The sequence below is a fragment of the Silurus aristotelis genome, assembly GCF_946808225.1.
Source record: "Silurus aristotelis genome assembly, chromosome: 3".
Classification (NCBI taxonomy): Eukaryota; Metazoa; Chordata; class Actinopteri; order Siluriformes; family Siluridae; genus Silurus; species Silurus aristotelis.
The window spans coordinates 12,700,914-12,727,986 of NC_139576.1; the positions used below are offsets into that span (position 1 = coordinate 12,700,914).

General features: G+C 42.3%; 1 protein-coding gene and 1 long non-coding RNA gene across 2 annotated transcripts; one reads left to right on the plus strand and one right to left on the minus strand.

Moving 5' to 3' along the window:
• Positions 1–211: 211 nt before the first annotated feature.
• LOC310723735 (NXPE family member 3-like) lies at positions 212–8,968 on the minus strand. Its single transcript, XM_083537156.1, has 5 exons — positions 8,668–8,968; positions 7,781–7,987; positions 3,562–3,728; positions 521–1,287; positions 212–327 (listed from the first exon to the last, which is right to left on the minus strand). Exons 3-5 carry the CDS (start codon positions 3,652–3,654, stop codon positions 246–248), a joined length of 942 nt encoding a protein of 313 aa, XP_083393282.1. The 5' UTR covers positions 3,655–3,728; positions 7,781–7,987; positions 8,668–8,968; the 3' UTR covers positions 212–245.
• Positions 8,969–26,480: 17,512 nt separating this feature from the next.
• Positions 26,481–26,734, plus strand: LOC310723822. Its single transcript, XR_014532801.1, has 2 exons — positions 26,481–26,614; positions 26,647–26,734. It is a non-coding gene; the product is annotated as an uncharacterized lncRNA (long non-coding RNA).
• The last annotated feature ends 339 nt before the right edge of the window (positions 26,735–27,073 follow it).

The window sequence follows — 27,073 nt, forward strand, 5'->3', positions numbered from 1 at the left end:
GTTAATCTTTTTAAACACAAATTATCTGAATAGTGCAGTTATTTAAAATGAGCTTTTAAATAATTATGACTATAGCTTTTATATATACATATGTTTAATAAAAGAAACCTAACTAGTAAGAGGTTTACATACCTATGATAAAAATTAGATAGATAGATAGATAGATAGATAGATAGATAGATAGATAGATAGATAGATAGATAGATAGATAGATAGCATTACATTGGGCCAAAAAAATAAATAAATCACAACTTACCTTCATCTGCAGGTATTACTGTTACATTGCCCATCCCCGATGAATGTATAGGAACTTTGAGATTTATCCCACTAAAACACATTTTTAAGTGTTATTTTTATATGAGGATAGCAAAACTGTCTCATTAGTCATTAAAAGAAAATAGTTGTATTTTCTTTTATAATTGTACTCTCATTTGAACAAAACAAATTTCTCAAGTATTGACTATTCTTTTTTCTTTAAATTAACTTATTTTATTTTCCATTTACAAAAATGCCGTCTTACCTCTGAAAAAACTGTGCATCATAATTTGTTATAAGGTTTCCCTTCATGTCAGCTCTAAAATGTGTAACTCGTGCATCACAGCCTAGTGTTTTTGGCTTATAGCAGTACCAGGGTTCTCCAGTTAAAATGTCAGTGTAGCAAAGTGGATCCTGGTTGAGCGGTAAGCACAAGTTGCACACAGTGGTCTCTAAGGCAGCACCAGAGCAGAACATACTCTTAAAAACCCCCCTATCAGGTTTCTCTTCTTGCAGCCGCTTAAGCACAACCACTGCTTCACTTGAGTGCACCATGGTGATTTGTACCCACACTACACCAACCCACAGCAGTGGGAAAATCACTGTATAGTTACCATCTTTGTGGTCATGCACCTTCCCTGCAACTCCAGCACCCAGCTCTGGTGAATGGAGTCGAGCTATCAGAAAATCTCCACCATGCTTCTTAGGCAGGCCCAGAAAGTTCTGCATATGGACATTGACCACAAGCTGGCCACCTATGTGTTGCCTTGGTGGGCCATGGATCATAAAGTAGCTCTTGCAAGGGTCGCTGCTAACCTCCAAAGGCAGGCCTTGCACCACTGGACCTGGCCATGCAATGGAACTGAGCAGATCTATCTCTTCTTTGGCCTCTTCTGCTGTGGGTTCCTGGCCAAATTGTGCACAGTAGGTGTGGTTTACTTTCAGTGGCAATAGGATTTTAGGACGCTTAAAGGCTGAGTGAATGCTGCTCTGTATTTTGTAGACGGTGGATGTTATTTGATCATTAAAATCCTGCAAGCATAAAAAATAGTTTCTTAAATACACAAGAATAATCCAATACACATTTAAGCGGTTCCCTGGTGATCTAGTGGTTAGGATGCGGTGCTCTCACCGCTGCGGCCTGGGTTCGATCCCCAGTCAGGGAACCGACCCCAGCCATTAGGGTTGCACAAGCCAGTGCACTCTTAGCGCTGGTCACAAGCCCGGATAAATGAGTAGGGTTGGGTTAGGAAGGGCATGCAGCGTAAAAACATTTGCCCAATCGAACATGTGGATCACGAACACGGATGATCCGCTGTGGCGACCCCTAATGGGAGAAGCCGAAAGAAAGTTTAAACCGATACACAATTAAAGCAGTGGGCATTAATCTTGAAGACACACCAGCAGTAATAACTAGCAATGGACTTTGTCCTCAGTACATTTTAGTGATGTGACTAGTGTGGTTGCAGGCACACGAGTTGAGGTTGGAGCCAGAGAAAGCAGACCTGGGGCTGATGTGAGTAATCAGAGTGCTCGGTTTCAGTGTCTGGTGACGTGGATAAAAAGGAGAGAGACAAAAGCCTCAGGGGAGAGACACATCAAGCAGAGCTGTCTGTGTATGCATTGGTGTAGAGATGTGTATTTCAAACTAGGTACTTTACTAAAAAGTACGGCTGAACCATGGGAGTGTGTGTGCCTGGCATGAATACTGAAAAGGAAAGTGACGAGGCAAACATTTATGTGGAAAAAAAAAACTTTCTGCTTGGTGAAACATCAGCTGTCACCTCTTTCCACATTTACATGTACACTTTTTTGTCCTTCTGATTGAAAGATTTGGTGGACTGTTTCCATGAGATGTTCTCTAATCCGATATGATGTTTACATGTGCTGGCGCTTTCAATTGGAATGACTTTGTGATATGCTTACATTAGCCTATGTCCTGTCAACATAAGGTTCCATTTTTTCTTATGCACATTATTTGTATCTAAAGTGTTGCTCTTAATCAAGCAACAGCGTGAATTTGTAGACATACTACTGCTGGAAGATAGAAGGAAAAGACGGACGCAGGAAGCTGAGCTTTTTCATGGCTGTGCATCTCTAAGGTTCATTTCAACATTACCCCTCCCTCCTCCAAAAAGCATGTGGATGAAGGTCCGTAGTAAGGACTGGTGGGAGTGGTTCTTCCTTTGGCCGATACAAAACCTGACATGGATGCCAGGAGAAGAGATTTAAGAAAGTGTATTTTGTCCCTCAAGTAATGGGTCTTATTAACTGCAGTAATCACTTTAACACGTTTAAATGGCAGAATCTTTATTCTGTTCAGTTTATAGAAAGGTTTATACTACCCCTCTCAAACAGATTTTCAACAGACTTTCGGTTTTGGCATTTTTATTCCGACTAAGGTGTATATATTGAGCATTTTCATTCGAATTGGACTCTTTAACCAATTACAATGCTCCATGTACAGTTTGTGTTTGTCTATTACAAAATCCCAATTAAATACATTTAAGTTTGTGGTTATAATGTGACAAAATGCAGAAATATTAAAGGGATATGAATATTTTTGCAATGCTCTGTAAATTGAGCAGTGAATGGGTTGAAGGAAAGGTTTGTGGATGTCCATTTTCGACATTTCTGGCTCTAACCGAATAGATAAAGAAAAGAGGATGTTAAGGCTGGCTCACACACACTGGTGATCTTTTTAGTTGGGATATTAATTTTTAGCCTGCAATCAAGTTAAACCCAGAGCAATTCGATACAATTTAGTTCTGGGCAGTCCTCAAAAACAATAAATGTCTAGATACTGTAAGTTACATGAAGTTATTAGCTTCTAAAGCAAAATTCTGAAGTTAAAAAATTAATGCAATTTCTAATTGTGTATAGAACATGCAGACTGCCTTTAAGTGCATCCCATGTATGTTGTTCATACATTTATTTATTAAAATAAGCAATAGATGAGCAATGTCACAATAAAGATGTATCCTTTCTTGTACTCTTGAAAAAACTAGGGGATGAGTAATTAATAAGGTCATCGTTGTATGTATTTATAAAACCCAAAAATCATAGCATGACAAATTGTGGTTAGATCAAATGGTTGTATAACAACAGCCAGGTCTTTGCTTGGGTTGCGCTTTGCTTATGCTGATATCACTCAAAAATTTGCTCAATAGCCATATGTCTGTTTTAAATAGTCCATGTTTATTCTATGAAGATCTTACAACTGTATGCAGTTAAAGTAATTAACTTATAACAAACAAATCAGCTGCCTCTATAGACATATCGGGCTCTGAATGAAGTTGTACTCACCTCCAAAGATTCAATGTTTCCAATGAGCACTATAAATCCTGATAGTGCCAATAGAGTAAACACAAGTAGGTATCTGGGTATCTGGCCTTCCATGAATGGGTGCCCTGATCACACCGTACAATACCAGTAAGTTATCAGCAAATCTCACTGTGAACAACTTTACCAACCTGACAAAGAGAAACTTATATGAAACACACTGAAATATGCTGAATTGTAAACCTAGTCTTATTAGATATATGGTGAATAATGCATTACTCATTTTATTTATTAACTATATTTTATACAATAAAAAATAATAATGCTTCTGAATGATGTTAATGAGGGGGAGTATGAGTAAGTTATAACTTTATCATACTCATTAACTCACGGCCTTAATAAGGAGAAATTAAGTAACATTATATAGTCAAAATGTAAAAATAAATAAAGAGTGGCATGTGTATTTTTAAAAAAAAATCTTTTTATTGAAAAATCAACAATCACAGATACAGAAATGTAAACAGAAATTCTCCATTTTTTCTTTTCAAACAACAAAGAGCAAACACCCCCACCCCCCGAAATCACAAACAAACCCCCAGACAAAGACCCCCCCGAACACACACACACACACACACACACACACACACACACACACACACACACACACACACACACACACAGACACACACATCCCCCTGTTTAAACAACTGAAGAAACAAAAGAAAGGTTATGCATACAGTCCAATTTTGACCGATTTTGATCTTTATTCAGGTAACACAGGTTGCCACTTGCAAAAAAAAGTGTCAGGTGAACCCCTCAGTGTATATTTTATTTTCTCCAACTTAAGAAAAAACACAAAGAGATGGAAGGACATCCTATTGCTTTCCAGTTCAGAAAGTATGCAACATCTGGCCAACAAAGATGAGATAGCTAAAACATCTTTGTGTACAGAACTCAGTGATACTGACTCATTGGTAACCCCAAATATATCAGTGGGCATGGCGTCAATTGCACTCCAAATATGGAGGACATAATGCCGAAAAAACCTGTCCAGAATGCATGTAATTTCGGGCACAGTAAAAACATATGACCTAAATGACAGGGGGTATCATGACATCTGTCACATCTGTCCTCAAACCCAGATTAGATTTTTGCTTGTTTCAATTTGGAAAGATTAATTCTGTATAAAACCTTAAACTGAATTAGACTGAGGCAGGCACAGGAAGTGGTGGGCCGTATCCTCTCTACGGCCTTCTCCCACCGTTCGTCGCCAAACTGCAGCCCCAACTCCTCCTCTCATGCGGTCCTGGTTTTATCTGTATTACAGCTATTGAGAGATAAAATGAAACTGTATATCTGGGAAATCAAACTACGCTGGTGTGGAGTAAACATGACTAAACTCTCCCAAGGTTGCTTGGGGGGTACAGAGGGAAAATTGGGAAGGCATTTAGATACAAAGCTGCGGACTTGGAGATATCGAAAAAAATGAGCTGTAGGCAGCCCATACTTCAAGGATAGGCTGGCGAAACTTCTAAAGACGCCATCTTTGTACAAATGATACAGTTGCTTGATGCCTTTTTCGTGCCATAGCGAGAAAGCTGAATCCAAAAGTGACGGGGGAAACAAATGATTTCTATTCAAGGGACTCAGTGCTGATAAAGCCCTAAATTTAAAGTGACGCCTAAACTGAAACCAAATCTTAAGTGTGTTCAGTACGACTGGATTGTCAGTATATCGAGATGGTTTGATCGGAAAAGGTGAGCAAAGCAGAGCAGATACAGAGGATGATCTACAAGACAGTAGCTCTAGATTGCACCAAGTAGATTCTGTTGAATTGGTCCGGAAGTTCAGTTTTTGGATATGTGCAGCCCAGTAGTATATTTGAAAATTGGGCAAAGCAAGGCCACCACTGAGCCTACATCTCTGCAATAAGGTCTTACAGATTCTGGGTGGTTTTCCACCCCAAAGAAAAGAATTAATGATTCTATCTAAAGAATAAAAAAAATACTTAGGTAAAAATAGTGGAAGCGATTGAAAAAAATAAAGAAACTTGGGCAGAACGTTCATTTTAACTGCATTGATTTTTCCTGTTAAAGACAGAGGCAGATTGCTCCACCTCTGAAAATCCGACTTCATGTCTGCCATAAGCGGAGCAAGATTGGCATTAAAAAGTTTGGGTAAGGAACGGGTCACCGTGATACCAAGGTATTTAAAGCCTGAACAGTTGAATTTTAATTGGCAGATTCAGACGCTGAAGTTGTTAAGCGGTATTGTTTACCGGATAACACTCACTCTTATGGAAATTCAGTTTGTATCCCGAGATAGAGCCAAAATCATCCAAGATAGATAAAATGACAAGAACAGAGGCTGCAGGATCCGTCACATGTAACAAAAAATCATCAGCATGTAAGGACACCTTATATTCTGCCCCCTTACGAGTTATACCCTTAAAGGATAATGAGGATTTAAGTTTAATGGATAATGGCTCAATGGCAAGGGCAAATAGCAGTGGTGACAGTGGGCACCCCTGCCGGGTTCCACGCCCGAGACTGAAATAATCAGAGCTAATATTATTCATACGAACACTGGCTTGCGGAGATTTATAAAGGAGGCGGATAAAGGAGACAAATGTATCACCAAACCCAAATTTCTTTAATATTGCAAACAGGTATTCCCACTCGACTCTATCAAACGCTTTCTCAGCATCCAATGAGACTACCACCTCAGGCAAAGGAGATGACTGCTTAAAGAGTAAATTATATTGAAAAGTGTACGAGTGTTAAAAAATGAATGTCGCCCTTTTATGAATCCAGTCTGCTCCATAGATATGACGTGGTAGTACATTTTCTAACCGGGATGCAATCACTTTTGCCAGCACTTTCACGTCGCCATTCAGCAGCGACAGAGGTCTGTACGACCCGCACAGGTTGGGATGCTTGCCCTACTTTAAGAGAAGGGCTTTTGAGGCCTGACTGAAAGTGGGTGGTAGCACGCCCCGATCCAGAGATTCATTGAACACCAAGGAGCAGCGGCGCCAATTTATCGATAAACTTCTTTTAAAAACTTAACTGGAAAACCATCTGGGCCTGGGGCTTTTTTAGACTGCATTGCCTTTATTGCATTGCTGTCAAGAGATAGTAGAGAGTCCACGTCCCTTAGAGAGACCCTTTGAAGGAGATCACCCAGTCTCTTATTATCAGTAAGGCATTCAGATTTATAAAGAGCAGAGTAATATGACTTAAATACTGCATTGATCCCTATGGGATCGGTAATAGTAACATTTGAGTCATTATTAATCTGCGGTATTAGGCGTGATGCAGCCTGCCGTCTTAGCTGATGAGCTAACAATCTGCTTGGTTTGTCACCGTATTCATAATACAATCCACGAGTTTGCAGTAACATGCATTCAGTTTCCTTAGTGGAAAAGAAAACGCTTCTGCTTGCAACTCAACACGTTCTTTGTATAGCTCTGGAGAAGGGTTGGACGCGTAGCTCTGATCGAGTTGGCTGATAGCCGATTAAATTTCCCTGAGTTTAGCTCTGTGCTCCTGATATTTGAAAGCAGAGTACGAAACGATTTGCCCCCTGAGATCGGCTTTCAGAGTCTCCCATAATAATGAGCATGGAGTAGAGTCAAGACGATTAAACAACAAAAATTCATCAATAGCTTTAGAAATAGTCGCACAGAAATCCTTGTCTGCTAGGAGATGCGAATTAAACCGCCAAGGATATTGTGTAGGTCTATGGGTTAATCTATCTATCGCAAACACAATGACTCTGCAGTTTTAATTTAAAACACCGAAAGAGTGATAAAACTATGAGCGCTGTCTCACAGAGTGCAGGACAAATTTAAGATTTTGATTTAACTTTGTATAACACTGGTGTTTTATAAATATCATATTTATATCAGATCTAATTCTCACATCCAAAATTATCAGTAAGAAGTAAGCTCTTGTCTGTGTTATAATACCTTATAAAAGATGTTTTTACATTACATTTACAGGGTTAGGAATATGCTAATACAGAAAGAATTATGACAGTGAATGTATTAAAAGGAATTTGGAAAATCCTATCTTTATCGCTGTAATTTAAAGTTATTAAAAATAGTCTGGTGGCAGGTCTTGATCAACACATTGTTGCATTCAGCTAAGATTATTCTGTAAGACATATTTACTTAAACTTAACTAACAATTTTCTGATTGTATAAGTACATTTCAGTTAAAAATCAGAATCAATGACTTACGTTTTAATATAGTTTTGTTCCTAAATATGTATTCAATATTCCCAGTAGTTCATTTCACAATGTTTCTCTCAAATGTGCTGCATCATGGAGCAGTGCATTGAAGTGTAATTTTCGGTTTATTTTTCTATCCAATCAAATCACGTCTTGCCGCTGTCAAAGGGAATTGCGTTAAGGCGGAGGTCGGCAACCCGCAGCTCTTTAGCCCCTCTAAAACAGAAATACAGAAATGACACTAGTGCTGCCTAGTGGTGCATCTAGGCAACTACCTTACATTTGCAAAAAACACCAAATTGTGTTTTAATAATTTAAAGGTCAAATGTGTTTTGCAGATACAGGCAAATTTTATTTGGTGGGAGAGGGGCCAAAATGGCTCTTTTTAGTTGTAAAGGTGTCCTGCAGGCGTCCTGTTGATTCTAATCTATGTTGCTTAAAGCTGATGCTTTAAACAATCAGATTGCATGTTTTTTAAATTACGTGAAAGAAATTAGAGAGGAGGATTTCTATCTGAGTAAAGAAAAGCTGTCATGAATGTGTGTTGCCTTGAAGGTTTTAATTTCAACTCTTTATATTTATTTATTTGTATTTGTAATAAAAATGGTCAAACAGAAATTTGCACCGCATTATTAACGCAGTCATTAACGCGTTCATTTTGACAACACTAAGCTAAACAATATGAAACAGTAACATGTTTAAGGTCTAACATGGATATAAAGTCCAATTGGAGCTTAAGCTGCAGCACTAATTTGTACATGTTTCATATGTTTTATGTTCATGGTTTAAGTATTTTCAGAGCATAATCTAGACACCTTCACAATTCTCAGTACAAGCTGCAATTGATATAATTGAAGCCTGTAAGGTGGCCAGAAGAAATTTTGCAGCAGACCCACCTGTAAAAGCAGCTGCTGTTTCCAGTTCTTCTTTTTCTGTTTACTGTCTGATGATGTCTGTCTCCCCAGAAATCAATTCATTTGTTGATTTTAATTCCCCATACCTCCATGCCAAGAATGCATTGTTGGGTTAAAATCTGATGCCAAGTTTACTGATTCTGTATGGATTGATCCTGATGTTAAACCATGTTTGCAACGAGTACGCTTGCACTGTTATTCTAAATTCGTGCATGCAAGCAATCACATAGGCAAAAGGGAAATATTTGTTGCTATTAATACTCCACGAAACACATGCAGGTTTTCAATGTTTTCACAAGATATTTAGTAAGAGACATATAGTTTGTGCAGCTAACACTTTTTGAAATGTCACCTTCCGGTTATTCACCACCTGACAAACCCTATAATAATTTAATGGTGGATTTCATAGAACTAACACAAAGTGAGGGAAATTACTGTCTTGTTGACATGTTAGCCATTTCCCATTTGACACCGTAATTGGGAAAAAGTTTAAAATTTCTCCAAACAGGATGCTTGAGCTGTGGCGAAAGCACTTAAATTATTACTAGGTGGGGATTTCCAGCAGTCAGCAGTGACAATGGACCAGGATTTGTATGCTTCTAATGGAGGGCACATTACAGGTACTGTTAACCACTGCAACAGCTGTAAAGATTGAGGGAAAAGCCCCCTGGGTTCATGCCAGCCATTGCAAGAAGGTTCCAGAGATCTGCACTAAAATAACATAAGGAAAGGGGTAAAACAGCTCTGTTTTCCAACAGTAACATGCCAAGCTCCAAAAAGTAATGTGCAGAGTGAAATAAGGTGGTGCTAAATGGACACAAAAATACTATCACAATTTTTTTTACACACTTTACATTAATAAATGCTTTTGCATGTTTTTGAATTTGAATCATATTTTACAAAGAAACTAAATAGAGCTTTATCAAAAAGCTGTAACATGTTTTTAGAACAGACAAAGCAAAATAATAAGTAAACCTGACACATGAATGAGATTAATAAAACCATTAAAACAATTAAAAAAAAATACCCAGACTGAAAAGCCTTTTAAAAAACAGAATTTCCTTTTAGGAATTCGAGCTGCGTCGAAACGCTTTGGGAATGTCTCGCATTGTCCACTCTCTGAATCACGTGTGAAATCCGGTCAATAAGCAATTCATGACGTCATCGGCGGGCAACGTCACGCAAACCAGGAAGCTACAAAATGGGTGAGGGATGGTAGCGACATTAGCTTATGTTTATTCAGGTAAGCGTTTTGTGTGTGAATCTGTGCCAGGAATGGCTTAAAGCAAAAAAAATTTCTACATGTGTGTCCCTTCTTGCCCCCATTTCATTGCGGTTCATGAGTTATGCGTTGTTTGCTTGGGAGCGGAGCATGCTCAATCGGCTCTCGAGGGAGACGATTGTTCACGCTGTATGCGCACACTCTGCTACCGGAAAGTGCTCTTTGAGGAGAGTGCTCTTCATTGCGGCTCAGGCGCCAAAAGTAATGGGGCTCGCAGGCCAACCTAGCAGAAGGCATGGAGACAGATGAGTCCCCTCCAGCCTCCCTTGCTGGGCCGAGCACCTGTTCCCCTTCTTCTCCTGGCGCATGTGACACACAGCTCCATATTTCTTCCTCCTGTGCTGTACGAGGAGCTCCTGGAGTTAATGATGCAGGCTGTATCCAAGCTAGAGATAGCTTGCACGTCACAGCCTCCGTGCCGGGGCTTCCGTTTTTTTCCAACCGGCACACCGAGGTGTCCAGGTCCTGGGAGACCCCATAGAGCCTTTTTTCTGTAACCTCACTGTACGCGAAAGTAGTTGGGTTTAAGGTGTGCGGCTATAAGGAGATGCCCAGGGTCGAAGAGACGCTAGCTGGCTTCTCTCCCCAGATGTTGCATTGCTGAAGGCTCTGGTATTGCCTACTAGGCCGTTGAAAGCCACTTCAGCCTTAGTAGGCAAGGCGCCGCAGTAGGTCAGGCCGCAGGTTGCCTCCACACAATGAGTGTGTTGCAGGCATACCAGGCCAACCTGCTCCAAGGGTGGCTCCGTCAATTCTGAAGGTTGATGTGTCCGCTATTGCAGCTTATTGTACCCCGCCTGCGGGGCAGTCGCTGGGGAAACACCCCTGTGTGGGATTTGGCCATTGTGAGAGCCCCCTTCGAGCCTTTGGCCGAGGTGGCCCTTAGGTACCTCACGGTAAAGACCCTTTCTGACAGTATCCTCCCTTAAGAGGGTTGGAGACCTACAGGCTCTTTCCATGGGCCCTTCTCTACTGAGGTTTACCCTTGGCATGGCCAGTGCTTTTCTCTACTCTCTACTCTAGTTCTTACTCTCCAGTGTTTTGAATTGTTGAAAGATTTATGTTCAAACTCTTGATGTCACCGAAATGAGGATGGGTTCCCCTTTTGAGTCTCGGTTCTCTCAAGGTTTCTTCCTTATAACATCTAAGGGAGTTTTTCCTTGCCACAGTCGCCATGGCTTGCTCATCAGGGATAAATGCACACCATTCACCTTGACTGTGGATTTCTGTAAAGCTGCTTTGAGACAATGTCTGTTGTGAAAAGCGCTATAGAAATAAACTTAACATGACTTGACTAAGCCTGGATATGTGCTTAAGGTGCCTACGGCTCCCTTACAACCTGTTGTACTGCAGGCATTCTGCCCCCCTCCTTTCCTAGCCCCCGACTAAAAGTAGCAAAAAAAAAAAATGTGCGAGCACTGGACACATTTCCACAGGACGAGTTTATGGAGAAAGTCGGAGCAGCTGTTTGTCTGCTATGGCCCTCATAGTAAAGGTTTTCCTGCCAATAAGCAAACTCTCAGCAGATGGATAGTAGGGGCCATTTCCTCTGGTTATGAGTCCTCTGGTCTTCCCACTCCTTTTGAAGTCATGGCTTATACCATCCGGAGTATGGCGGCCTCTACGGCCTGGTCCGCTGGAGTTTCTCTCTAGGACATATGCAACGCTGCGGGCTGGTCCACCCCTTTCACCTTTGTCAGGTTCTATGACCTTGACATCAGAGCCACTCTCGGCTCCTCTGTTCTGCAGGTTGGTGCTCAGACACTCTAGGCAGGGACTGGTCAGTATGTCGTGATTGGACACTCGTTCCCAAAGCATTTTGATGCAGCTCGAGTTCCTAAAAAGGGAATATCTCTAGGTTACCTATGTAACCCTTATTCCCTGAGGGAACGAGACGCTGCGTCAACCCTCCATACTCACTGCATCCCTGCAGCGCTTCCCTTCCTTTTTTTTCAGAAGCTAATGTTGCTATCATCTCTCACCCATTTTGTAGCTTCCTGGTTTGTGTTATGTAACCCGCCGATGACATCATGACTTACCTATTGGCCTTAAAGGTAAGTCATGAATAAATGTGCTTTATTTCTTAAACAGGGTCAAGCACCTGCTCTTAGACCTGTGATTTCAATCCCACCCCTTTTCCCTCTTCCTCCAGTTCCCTTTCCTCTTAACCCACCCACCCCTCTCCATCTCCTGAACCTTCACCAAACCCAAGAGATCAACATAGTGCCAATATGACTGTACAACTTTGTCTGTCCACAGAATGTCATATACACAGACACAGAGTTGGAGCAATAAAAAAAGCACCTTTTTTTCCAGCATATTGAAGAAGAAGGAGACTATGTCCTTTCCAAAGATCTTCACTGTGGTAAAACAGACATACAGTAACAAGCATGATTTTGATTAAGAGAGAAGCAGGGGATGGCTTCCAGTATCCAGCAGATTTGTTTTACACATGCATGAAAACGTTAAAAAAAACTATTGCGTCATCAAGTGACTAGCTGCTACTGCTATGTTTGATGTTCAGCTTCAAGAGTTTCTTTTAAAAGGAACTATATATATATATATATATATATATATATATATATATATATATACATATATATATATATATATATATATATATATATATATATGTAACCGAGCGTTCGTGTAGGGTTCGCCTAAACACTTTATATTAAGTAAAAACAATAAACGAGATTATGCAAACTCTTTAACACTTTATTAAACAGCATAACCTTCGGCCCGAGGTAACCGACCCTTTTTAGCACCCCCAAGTGCGCATGTCCCTTACCTATCAATGCAAGCCCCGAGGGAAAAAATGGATTACACACAATGAGCACCAGTCGATCCAGAATTATTACAGCATAACAAAATTCAATAAAGTCTGTTACATACGTCCCCCCCCCCTCAAAAAATAAACGTCCCCATTTATATGCAAAAAACATCAGGGGGAATACGTAAAAAACAAAACAAAAATCACAGACCATAAACAGCAATGTATGATGAACATAAAACAAAGCACAGAACCATATGAAAACATCACACTTAAACTGAGGAAAACAGTCATATTAATACAGAACAAAATCCTGCAAATGGCCAGGAGGTCTACAAACTCTCCCAGTCCTACTAAAGTTAGGCTCTAGCCTCCCAACTCATATAAATTTATGCTAACATACAGACATAGCAAACACTATTGTTACTGAAAACTTAAAAATGGCTCATGACAAGAAAGATAACAATAAAACGTTAGATTACCTGTATGTGCTTTCTCAAATTTGATGGTGAATTCTTGAAAGCCAGCACTTCGTGTTTTTTGGGTCGACACAATTCGCAACGCATTCGCCAGGAATCCTTTTTGATGCCGATTATTTCAAACATCTCCCTCATATATGGCCATGGGTGTTCAGGAATGTCCTCGTTGTTGGTTATATTAACATTGGTTAACATTAGCCATTCCTTTTGTAGACGTGCTGCTCATTGTTAGCTCCGCTATCCGTAGTCTATGTCTAGTTATGGTTGTTTCTGCCAGGGGGCGCATCTGACAAGTGACATGACTCACTGATGAGAGCTGTTGAAGCATAATTTCTTAGGTATTATAGAGAAAAAATTGTCAGCACCCATTTTTTTTTTTTTATACACTTTGCATGTTAGGTAATTAGATTACAATAGATAGATAGATAGATAGATAGATAGATAGATAGATAGATAGATAGATAGATAGATAGATAGATGGATGGATGGATGGATGGATGGATGGATGGATGGATGGATGGATGGACGGACGGACGGACTGTCGGACGGACGGACGGACGGTCGGTCAGTCGGTGCGTCGGTCAGTCAGTTAGTTAGTTACAATGAGTTAAAAAATAAAACAGAAGAGTAAAAATAAAGATAGGCAGTTTGATGTAGAAATATCTGTCAGTCTAGTTAAGTTTGAGTAAATTGTATTGAGGTGTGTTTGTGCATCATAGACATCTGGTGTATGAGTTAATGAGACTGATGGCAACACATATAAAACACATTTAGATCCATGGATTAATCAGTCTGAAGTTAAAGGTGCTCTACATACCAATTCTATGCAGTCTTTCAGTGTATCTTTCTATAGATTTAAAGACCTGTAGTCTCATTTATAAAACTGTGTGTAGGATCCTTACTTAAAGTGTATGTGTGCCTGAAAGCCAAATATTAGATGGGCCAAAAGATATTCAGACTTTTAAAACCGTGCATACACACACCTGTAAGTAATGTTCCCTTTATAAATCACAGATCACCTGCAAGTGTGCGTACACTGTTGTCTTCAGCAAACTGTTTGCAAGCTTTCTTGTGAGCCAGCTCCAGAAGAGGCTTTCTTCTGGGATGATGGCCATGCAAACCGACTGGTTGCAGTAAGTGCATATGGTCTGCGCACTGGCAAGCAGACCTTCCACTTCTGCAACCTCTAAAGCAATGCTGGCAGCACTCGTGTGTTTTTTAAGCCAGCTTCTCCACCTGAGGCACAGCACGAGGACTCAACTTCTTTGATCAACCCTTGCCGAGTAAAGCCCGTCTTAGAAAACCTCTGTCTAAACCCTGGCCACTGTACTGTAACTCAGTTTCAGAGTGTTAATGATCTTATAGCCCTGACCATTTTCTTGGAGAGCAACAATTCTAATTTTCAAATCCTCAGAGAGTTCTTTGCCATGAGGTGCCATGTTAAAAATCCAGCAGTCAGTATGAGAGAATTGTATTCAAAGCATTACATTTTGATACACACGTTTGTATGGTCCTGTCAATCAGACCAAAACATGAACATAATTAATAGGATATTTGGTTTGGCATGGTTACACAATGTACAGCTGTTATCACTTAAGGTGTACTCACTTTTATGCAATCTACTTTGACATTAATGGCTGTATTTTGTGATTTTTAGAGGACAGTAAATCTTTAATTCTATACAAGCTGCACATTGACTACTTTAAAATATATATCTTTTTTTCTTTTATCATAAGTTTTATTTCTGTAGTATTGTTTATTTAGAAGATACACTAACATGTTTGCTGAAATGTGAGGGGTGTACTCACTTTTTTTTTAAATAAAATGCAACTTTTTGCATGGTACTTGTTCAGAGCAAATTAAATGTAGTTAGCATCTTACCAGAAGTGCAAAGTGGCCAATTTACAATAGATAACAGTAGATATCATAAAAGGTACAAGGTCCATATTAGATTAGATTAGATTAAACTTTATTGTCATTACACATGTACAAGTACAAGGCAACAAAATGCAGTTTGGGTCTAACCAGAGTGCAATAACAGCAAGTGCAGGATATATAGTTTTTACATGATTAAAATAGTTAAATAAAATGAAATATAGACTATAAACAGTAATTTAAAGATGTATATGTACTATAAATGTAGTTTACAGATGAATATATATATATATATATATATATATATATATATATATATATATATATATATATGTGTGTGTGTGTGTATATATATATATATATATATATATATATATATATATATATATATATATATATATATATATATATATATATATATATGTACTAAGAACATAATATACAGATTAATATATATATGTACTTTGAAGGGGATAAATGTCATCAGTGCCTATGCTTCACAAGTCGGCTGTGAGATGGAGGAGAATTAAAAATTCTGGAGTAAATTAGATGAAGTGGTAGATAGTGTACCTAGAAATGAACGATTGGTGATTGGGGCAGACTTTAATGGGCATGTAGGTGAAGGGAACAGAGGTGATGACGAGATTATTGGTAGGTATGGCCTAAAGGAGAGGAATGTGGAAGGGCAGATGGTGGTAGATTTTGCTAAAAGGATGGAAATAGCATTGGTGAATACTTATTTTAGGAAAAAGGAGGATCATAGGGTGACGTATAAGAGTGGAGGAAGGTGCAAAAAGGTGGATTATGTTCTATGTAGGAAATGCAACTTTGAATCAGATTGGAAACTATGAAGTGTTGGCAGGGGACAGTGTAGCTAGACAGCATAGGATGGTGGTCTGTAGGATGGTTTTGGAGGCGAAGAAGAAGAGGAGGAGAGTGACGACTGAAAGAAGAATAAGATGGTGGAAGCTGAAGGAGGAAGAGTGTAGTGTGAGATTCAGGGAAGAGGTCAGACAGAGGCTCGGTGGTGGTGTAGAATGAACTCAATTTCACTCATGGCTGCTTTCAGGTTGTTCTTTATTTCCTGTGTTGCCTTTTGAACTTTGTTTTTTACAGTACCTCGAGACATTACTGCAACACTTGGTTGTAAGAGATGCGCAAGGGATTTAAAACCCTCCTGTTCAACAACACTTAGTGGATGTAGACCCTGAATGACAAAGTTTACAATAGCTTCATCTACGCTGTGCTGTGAGACCCTCTTGGTTTCCCACAACTTCATTTGCTTTGATGAGGGTGCCCTAATCTGACGGTCTACTTTTTAGAGCAGTTGAAGTGAGCTGGGTATATCTCTCCAAGTGATTGGTGTGCTTTCTCTAGAAGTGACAAGTAGATTTAAGGAACAGACAGACACATAGGACATAGAAAAGCAATTTAACTAACAGAATTACAGTTTCTTAAAAGTAAACATTATGCACCCAGGGGTGATATAATAATGGTGAATTAAGTTCATTAATATTCCAATAAACATAACAGCTAAGTTCATTAATATTCCAATAAACATAACAGCTAGCTAGCATTACAAATGTATAGTTAGCAAAGTTAACTAACATTCACTAATCAAGCAAACACATGCCCGAAATGTGCACTCATAAATTTATGCTAACATACAGACATAGCAAACAATATTGTTACTGAAAACATTAAAATGGCTCATGACAAGAAAGATAACAATAAAACGTTAGATTACCTGTATGTGCTTTCTCAAATTTGATGGCGAATTCTTGAAAGCCAGCACTTCGTGTTTTTTGGGTCGACACAATTCGCAACGCATTCGCCAGGAATCCTTTTTGATGCCGATTATTTCAAACATCTCCCTCATATATGGCCATGGGTGTTCAGGAATGTCCTCGTTGTTGGTTATATTAACATCGGTTAACATTAGCCATTCCTTTTGTAGACGTGCTGCTCATTGTAAGCTCCGCTATCCTTAGTCTATGTCTAGTTATGGTTGTTTCCGCCAGGGGGCGCATCTGACAAGTGACATGACTTACTGATGAGAGCTGTTGAAGCATAATTTCTTAGGTATTATAGAGAAAAAATTTAGTCAGCACCCATTATTATTTTTTTTTAGACACTTTGCATGTTAGGTAATTAGATTACGATCGATAGATCGATAGATCGATAGATCGATAGATAGATAGATAGATAGACAGACGGACGGACGGACGGACGGACGGACGGACGGACGGACGGACGGTCGGTCAGTTAGTTAGTTACAATGAGTTAAAAAATAAAACCGAAGAGTAAAAATAAAGATAGGCAGTTTGATGTAGAAATATCTGTCAGTCTAGTTAAGTTTGAGTAAATTGTATTGAGGTGTGTTTGTGCATCATAGACATCTAGTGTATGAGTTAATGAGACTGATGGCAACACATATAAAACACATTTAGATCCATGGATTAATCAGTCTGAAGTTAAAGGTGCTCTACATACCAATTCTATGCAGTCTTTCAGTGTATCTTTCTATAGATTTAAAGACCTGTAGTCTCATTTATAAAACTGTGTGTAGGATCCTTACTTAAAGTGTATGTGTGCCTGAAAGCCAAAACAGAGATAGGCCAAAAAATATTCAGACTTTTAAAACCGTGCATACACACACCTGTAAGTAATGTTCCCTTTATAAATAACAGATCACCTGCAAGTGTGCGTACACTGTTGTCTTCAGCAAACTGTTTGCAAGCTTTCTTGTGAGCCAGCTCCAGATGAGACTTTCTTCTGGGATGATGGCCATGCAAACCGACTGGTTGCAGTATGTGCGTATGGTCTGCGCACTGACAAGCAGACCTTCCACTTCTGCAACCTCTAAAGCAATGCTGGCAGCACTCGTGTGTTTTTTAAGCCAGCTTCTCCACCTGAGGCACAGCACGAGGACTCAACTTCTTTGATCAACCCTTGCCGAGTAAAGCCCGTCTTAGAAAACCTCTGTCTAAACCCTGGCCACTGTACTGTAACTCAGTCTCAGAGTGTTAATGATCTTACAGCCCTGACCATCTTCTTGAAGAGCAACAAATCTTATTTTTCAAATCCTCAGAGAGTTTTTTGCCATGAGGTGCCATGTTAAAAATCCAGCAGTCAGTATGAGAAAATTGTATTCAAAGCATTACATTTTGATACACACGTTTGTATGGTCCTGTCAATCAGACATAAACATAATTAATAGGATATTTGGTTTGGCATGGTTACACAATGTACAGCTGTTATCACTTAAGGTGTACTCACTTTTATGCAATCTACTTTGACATTAATGACTGTATTTTGTGATTTTTAGAAGACAGTAAATCTTTAATTCTATACAAGCTGCACATTGACTACTCTAAAATATCTATCTTTTTTTCTTTGTGCTATATGCACTATAAATGTAGTATACAGATGAATATATATGTACTAAGAACATAATATACAGATTAATATATATATGTACTATGAATATAATTACAGATGAATATGAATATATATGTACTATGAACAATAATATACAGATGAATATATATATGTATTGTGAACATGATATACAGATGCCTATTACTATACACAGAGATTTACAGAAGGATGTGAATGGTGAACATAATAAATTGCTATAACTATAAACAGAGAACGGGTATATATACAATGGTAATAGTTTAATGATGAGCAGCAATACAAAGAAGAGCAGTGTGCAAATGAGCAAAGGTTTGTGTAAACATCCATGCAATAACAAAGTGCAGAAGAGTAAGCAGTCTATGGGCGGGATGGGAGGAGTCCTTAAGAATGCTGCGAGCTCGACGCAGACAGCGTTTCTTTTGGATGTCCTCCACGGCTGGGAGTGGAGTCCCTGTGATGCGCTGGGCAGTTTTCACCACCCACTGCAGTGCCTTACGGTTTGCAACAGAGAATTAATAGGGGTAAGAGGTATCTTTGATAATGCTCCTCGCCCTTTTGAAGACAGCGATTATTGCAAATGTTCTCCAAGGTGGGAAGCTGAGTAATGATGATTCGTTGGGCAGTTTTTTACCACCCTTTAAAGGGCTTTTAAGGTCCAAAGCAGTACAGTGGTAAAGTTCTCTAGTAGTTCTCTATCCTGTAGCACAGACGGGACTTTTTAAGTCTCCTCAGAAAAAACAGGTGCTGTTTTACCTTCGTGATCATGATAGAGAGAGTTTAGAGACCAGGTGAGATCCTCAGAGATGTGGACTCCAGGGAACTTAAAGCTGGGTATATGCTCAACAGCAGCACAGTTGATGTGAATGGGAATGCCAGTGTGATTGCCGGCTCGTCTATAATCCACAATGATCTCTTTCGTCCTCTTGTTGTTGAGTTCCAGGTTATTGTCCTTACAACATGCTAATAGGTGCTGGATCTCCTCTCTGTAAGCCATCTCATCTTTACCTCTGATCAGACCTACCACCGTGGTGTCATCTGCAAACTTAACAATGCTGTTTAAGGCATAGGCAGGTATGCAGTTGTAGCACTTGTCCTACAGTCTAAGCATAAACTACTTTCTAATATCTTGGACCAGATCAGAAGACTATGTCTGCCCTTGAAACCAGTTTAGCAGCAAGGCAGAGGAAACAATTACAAACCTATATTATAATTGAAAGATAAGTGTGGCAGCGGGGGCGTGGCCGAGCGTCAGGTTTGTGAATGGGGGGTGGGGCAGGACGCAGGTAAGCGGGGATTTGCCTCACCTGCAACTAATAAAACCTGATGTCTGTGCTTTCGTTTCAGTGATCAGGATGCGCATAAAAGCCGAGGGAGCGGAGGTGTGTGTGTGTGTGTGTGCCAGTAGTGCTGTGCGAGCACTGAGCGACCAGACACCAGTGTGATAAAACAAAAATAACATTGAATAAAGAACGGTGGTGACGCCGGTGAACCGACCTGTTGTGGCAGTCCTTTTTCCTCCCTTCCACTCGCTCTCCCACAGTGGTGCCGAAACCCGTGAAAAAGGAACGCGGGTCGGGCAGAGATGGAACCGTCACCGCTGGCGGAACTAGTAAAGGCGATTGCGGAGCTCCAGCAGACTCAGCATCAGGCGCTCCTCCAGGTGCGTGCGGAGCAGGAGCAACGGTTCGAAGCGGTGGTCCGAGCCCAGATGGAGGACCGTGCGGCGTTCCGTGAGGCTCTGGGGGCGAGAGAGGCCCCGGCAAGCACCCCCTCCCTTCCTTCAGCATGCATACTGCTAACCAAGATGGGGGCACAGGATAATGTGGAGGCCTTCCTGGAGCTTTTCGAGTGAGTGGCAGCCGGAGAGTGGACCGGAATGGAGAGGGCTCTCCGCCTGCTGCCGCTGCTTTCCGGGGAAGCCCAGCTCGAGGCCCAGCAGCTACCGGCGGACCGTATGCTGGAGCGATCTGAAGCGGGCCATCCTCCAACGTTTCCGCGCGCTGACGCTCCGCGAGGTCGGCCGGCCGGCTGTTCGCGTTCGCTCACCAGCTTCGGGACGTGTGCCGGAGGTGGCTGCTGGACAAGGAATGGAACGCGGACGAGGTCATAAGTCTCGTCGTCTTGGAGCAGTTCGTCGCACGTCTTCCGCCACGGACGGCGGAGTGGGTTCAGTGCCAGTGACCGGAAACCGTGAAAAAGGCGGTGCAGCTGGCCGAGGACCACCTAGCCGCGTATGCGGCGATGGGCACCACTTCCGGATCTGCCGCTGATCCCTTTCCATCACTACTGCCTGGCTCCTCCCCCTTTCCCCTTATTTCCCTACCCCGGAGACGGGGGCCGTTTCCCTCTAAGCCGGTGGCGCGGCCACGAGCCCCTCCCTCTTCTGTTTCCGCCTTCCACTACCTCTGCTTTCTCTCACAGATCTGTGCCTCTATCTTCACAGGTGTTTGAGGCAACTCGCGCTGGGGCGGAGCGGAAGCCGGGGCCGGTCTGTTGGCGCTGCGGGGAGCCGGGACACTTCCTGAGCAGTGTCCTGTCATGGGTGTCGGTTAGGGTCCCCGAGGCGCCACCGGCTGCCCCCGATCAAGCGGGAACGTACCGCATACTGGTGATTATCCAAGGGGGTACACACCAGGCGTTGCTGGACTCGGGCTGTGAACAGACCGCCCTCCACCAAAGCCTGGTGCTGTGCGAGGTATTGGACGCGGTACGTTGGGTGAAGGTGAGGTGTACGGGGATGTTCACGATGTTCACGAGTATCCGGTGGTGGTCATTTCGGTTCGCTTCGCGGTTCGCCTCCCCCATCCGCTGATCTTGGGCACGAACTGGTCCGCGTTTTCGCGCTTACTTCAGGAAGTATGCGCGGATGGGACATGCGCTTCGGGGAAGCCGAGCGAGACGCGCGCTGTGTTGGCTGGGGAGGCGGAATCGGAAAAAACGCCTGTCCCGCCCCCGGCGGATTCTGCCCTATGGGAGATCTCCCCCGGGGATTTCCCCCTCGAGCAGTCGCGGGATGACACGCTCCGACACGCCTTCGACTAGGTAAGAGCAATCGATGGTCAGCGTATCCAGCCTGATAGGGCGCTTTCGTATCCCTACTTCACCGTCATTCGCGATAAACTGTACCGAGTGACGCGGGACGTGCGAACCGGTGAAATTTCGACCCAGTTGCTGGTCCCAAAAAGCCGCTGGGAGCTTTTGTTTCATGCGGCTCACTACAATCCGATGGCAGGCCACCTGGGCTGCGCGAAAACGCTAGATCGCTTAACGGAGCGGTTCTACTGGCCAGGCATTTACGGCGATGTACGACGGTGGTGTGCGGCATGCCGGGAATGCCAGCTGGTAAACCCGCCGGCCATCCCTAAAGCGCCTTTACGACCCCTGCCCCTGATCGAAGTCCAATTCGAGAGAATTGGTATGGACCTTATCGGTCCGTTAGAGCGAACCGAGCGTGGGCATCGCTTCGCATTGGTCCTAGTTGACTATGCGACGCGATACCCGGAAGCCGTGCCTCTCCGTAGCATCTCCGCGCGTAGCGTTGCCGAATCGCTTTTTCGCGTCATCTCCCGTGTCGGGATCCCAAAAGAGATCCTAACCGACCAGGGCACGGCGTTTATGTCACGGACGCTCCACGAATTGTACGAGCTGTTGGGGATTAAAGCGATTCGCACCAGCGTTTATCAGCCGCAAACCGACGGCCTGGTGGAACGCTTTAATAGGACCCTAAAGAGCATGATCCGAAAGTTCGTACAGGGGGACGCACGGAATTGGGATAAGTGGCTCGAGCCCTTGTTGTTTGCAGTACGAGAAGTCCCACAAGCCTCCACGGGGGGACCTTCGAACGCAAAGAACAAGATCCAATACGTCCTGGACCTGAGAGCAAAACTCCATTTGCTACAGGCACAGGAACGGCAAGCCCGGCTGTATGACAAGTCGCCCGTACCGCGTGCCCGAACACAAAAAAAACATGGTACGGGAGGAACTTCAGGTATGGGGGTGGTCGAGGAGTCCCACAGCGACTGGAGCAGCCCGGTGGTCCTGGTTTCCAAGCCCGACGGGTCGGTCCGGTTCTGTGTGGACTATCGTAAGGTCAACGCGGTGTCTAAATTCGACCCGTATCCAATGCCTCGCATCGACGAGCTGCTTGATCGGTTAGGTGCGGCTCACTTTTCAACACTGGATTTAACCAAGGGATATTGGCAGATCCCCTTGACGCCAATATCCCGGGAAAAAAACGGCTTTCTCCACTCCGTTCGGTTTACACCAGTTCATAACACTTCCGTTTGGTTTGTTCGGAGCCCGGCGATTCAACGTCTGATGGACTGGATTCACCGCCCGCACAATGGTTACGCCGCTGCATATCTAGATGACATTGTCATTTACAGCAATGACTGGCAGCGGCATCTGCAACATCTCAGGGCGGTTCTGCGGACCTTGAGACGGGCAGGGCTCACAGCGAACCCAAAGAAGTGCGCGATTGGGCGGGTGGAGGTACGGTATCTGGGTTTCCACTTGGGTCATGGGCAGGTGCGTCCCCAGATTGACAAGACAGCAGTGATTGCGGCCTGTCCGAGACCTAAGACCAAAAAGGAGGTGAGACGGTTCCTGGGGCTGGCGAACTATTATAGGAGATTAGTCCCTATGTTTTCGGACATCAACAGCTCGCTGACCGATCTCACTAAAAAGGGAGCTCCAGTGGTCGGAGCCGTGCCAACAGGCTTTTACATGTGTTAAAGCCGCGCTCTGCGGGGGTTCGCTTTTGCATGCACCTGATTTGAGAATGCACCTTATCAGGGAGATCAGGTGCATTCTCAAATCAGGTGCATTCTTAAATTTGCACAGTGTTATAATGATCATACACGCACCTTAAAACAGACCACTCGAAAATTAGAACGTAAATGGCGTCAAACAAAATTAACAGTATTTCAAATAGCATGGAAGGAGAGCCTCCTAATTTATAGAAAATCTCTAAGTGCTGCTAGATCAGCATATTTCTCCACCCTCATAGAAAATAACAAGCATAATCCTAGATTTCTATTCAGCACGGTAGCAAAATTAACAGGGAATAAAAGCACTGCACTCACATGCACACCATCAATAGGTAGTAATGATTTCATGAACTTTTTTAATAATAAAATTGAAAACATCAGGCAAAAAATCCAGACGGTTAATATAAATTCAAATTATTTTACAAGTAACCCTGTAGACAGCAGTGTAATTATAACAGACAATCAATTACAAAGTTTTACTCCTATTCACGAGAATTTCATTAATTTCCTCATCAAAATCATCAACCTGCATTCTCGATCCCTTGCCTACAAGTTTCTTTAAACAGATAATTCCAGAGGTAATTGAACCTGTTTTAAAAATAATAAACTCTTCCATTAGCACTGGTTTTGTACCAAAATCCTTCAAACTGGCAGTTATCCACCCCCTAATTAAGAAACCTGACCTTGACCCATGTCAGCTGTCCAACTACAGACCAATATCAAATCTCCCCTTCATATCCAAAATTTTAGAAAAGGTTGTAGCACAGCAGTTATGCTCACACCTACTTATGAATAACATTTTTGAAATGTATCAATCAGGATTTCGGCCTCATCATAGCACAGAGACGGCGCTAGTTAAGGTGGTAAATGACCTGTTATTGGCCTCTGATCAAGGTTTTGTCTCCTTACTTGTTTTGCTCGACCTTAGTGCAGCTTTTGACACCATTGATCACACTATACTACTGAGAACGTTGTTGGAATAAAAGGAACAGCTCTCTCTTGGCACAGGTCTTATTTGACTGATCGCTATCAGTTTGTTGATGTAAATGGTGAGTTCTCCACACTCTCTGGGGTAAAGTTTGGTGTTCCTCAAGGATCTGTCTTAGGCCCTCTGCTTTTCTCTTTATATATGCTGCCTCTTGGAGAAATTATTCATAAACATGGTATTAGATTCCATTGCTATGCTGATGATACACAGCTGTATATTTCAGCAAAGCCAGATGAGAGAGATCAGCTTAACAATGTTGAAAAATGTGTAAAGGACATTAGACAGTGGATGCTCGATAACTTTCTTCTGCTAAACTCAGATAAGACGGAAGTACTTTTACTAGGACCACATGCAGCTAGAAGCAAACTTTCTGATTACGTAGCATCTCTGGATGGTGTTTCTGTTTCAGCGTGTACGACTGTCAAAGACCTTGGTGTGATTATTGACCCGAGTCTTTCCTTTGAGGCTCACGTGAATAATATTACCAGGATCGCCTTCTTTCACCTTAGAAATATTGCTAAAATTAGAAATATGATGTCATTACAGGATGCAGAAAAACCAGTTCATGCTTTTGTTACTTCTAGATTAGACTACTGTAACGCTTTACTGTCTGGGTGTGCGAGTAAGTGCATAAATAAGCTTCAGTTAGTTCAGAATGCAGCAGCAAGAGTCCTCACTAGATCTAGGGAATATGACCACATCACCCCTGTATTAATCAGTCTACACTGGCTCCCAATCAAATCTCGCATTGATTATAAAATACTACTACTGACGTATAAAGCACTTAACGGTCTCGCACCGCAGTATCTGAGTGAACTTCTGTACCAGTATGATCCTCCACGCCTACTTAGATCAAAAGGTGCTGGCTATCTGTTGGTTCCTCCAATAATGAAGATTACAGCAGGGGGCAGATCTTTCTCTTAAAAAGCCCTGCAGTTATGGAACAGCCTTCCTATCAGTGTTCAGGACTCAGACACAGTCTCAGTGTTTAAGTCGAGGTTGAAAACATATTTATTTAGTCAAGCCTTTAATCAGTAGATTTTTTCTCAGGTAAAGGCTCAGATCTGGAGGGAACATTTATATAGAGTGTTTGGTGAACTGGGATATTTGTATGCTGTCGTCCCCTCACATTCACACGTTCACTCAGGTTTGTTGATGGTGGTGTGGTGGGTCATCTCTTATCCCAGAGATCCCTCATGTCTGTGTTGCCTTCTGGTTCTCCCTTTTAGTTATGCTGCCATAGCGAGTCTTGCCAGAGTCCAAACTGCACAGTGACTTTAACTCTCATGCAACAATAGGTACACTTAATAATCCATATTCTTCTCTTCCTGTCACCCTCTTCTCTCTCTCTCTCTCTCTCTCTCTCTCTCTCTCTCTCTCTCTCTCTCTCTCTCTCTCGGTCGAGTTAAACATGCTCCTGAGGCTCCAGTGACCACTGTTCCTGCCCCTCTTCCCTCCATTGATCTTCCCACTTCGTCCGGGCCTGCCTCTGGATAGTGTTCTCTTTGACTGGAGGCCACTCTGTGCAGCTGGGGAAGGTTTGTCATCAACGCCTTGGGTGGTTTCATGAAATTCCGGAGTAAGAACGGGAGCTTTGAGGATGGTTTGGACTGTAGTTGATGTCAACAGTCTCCTACACTGACTCAGGAATACAGTTCGCTTTTGATCATCATCACTGTACCCCGCAACATTGTATACCTGCCACAAATGGACATTCTGTGTAACCCAGATGAGGATGGGTTCCCTCTTGAGTCTGGTTCCTCTCAAGGTTTCTTCCTTATGCCATCTCGGGGAGTTTTTCCTTGCCACAGTCGCCACCGGCTTGCTCATCAGGGACAAACTTACTCATAAATAACATAAATTTTTAATCACCGCATTATCTGTGTAAAGCTGCTTTGAGACAATGTTCTTTGTTAAAAGCGCTAAACAAATAAAAATGAATTGAATTGAATTGATTTCTTTCTCCCCTTTGTTTTGCAGACCGATGTGTCGGACGGAGGGCTGGGGGCTGTGTTGTCCCAGATGGTGGAGGGGGAGGAATGCCCAGTGCTGTTCATAAGCCGTGAGCTGTTGGTGCGGGAAAGACGGTACAGCACTATCGAAAGGGAGTGCCTGGCCATCAAATGGGCAGTCCTCACCCTCCGTTACTATCTGCTGGGACGGGCCTTCACCCTCTGTTCGGACCAGCGTCGGTTTGTGAATGGGGGGCAGAACAGGACGCAGGTAAGCGGGGATTTGCCTCACCTGCAACTAATAAAACCTGATGTCTGTGCTTTCGTTTCAGTGATCAGGAGGCGCATAAAAGCCGAGGGAGCGGAGGCGTGTGTGTGTGTGTATGTGTGTGTGTGTGTGTGTGTGTGTGTGTGTGCCAGTAGTGCCGTGCGAGCACTGAGCGACCAGACACCAGTGTGATAAAACAAAAATAACATTGAATAAAGAACGGCGGTGACGCCGGTGAACCGACCTGTTGTGGCAGTCCTTTTTCCTCCCTCCCACTCGCTCTCCCACAATAAGTATTTTCTCTATCTCTCTATCTCTATGTTAACTTGTATTTCCTGTTTATTTATTTTAGCTAGCCATTATTAATTCATTATCTTGCAATTTTATGTACATCACCCCCAGTTAACATTCAAAGGACAGGATTTTAATTATTCAACTCATTCTTTACAGAACAATTTTAACAAGGTGCAAAAAATCTAAATCAATCAGTATGGTGACAATAAACATCAGGTAAGCTACCCAAGGACACACTAAATAAAAATGTCTTCCAATTAATTGTCCTTGGATAGAAATAACTCAGGT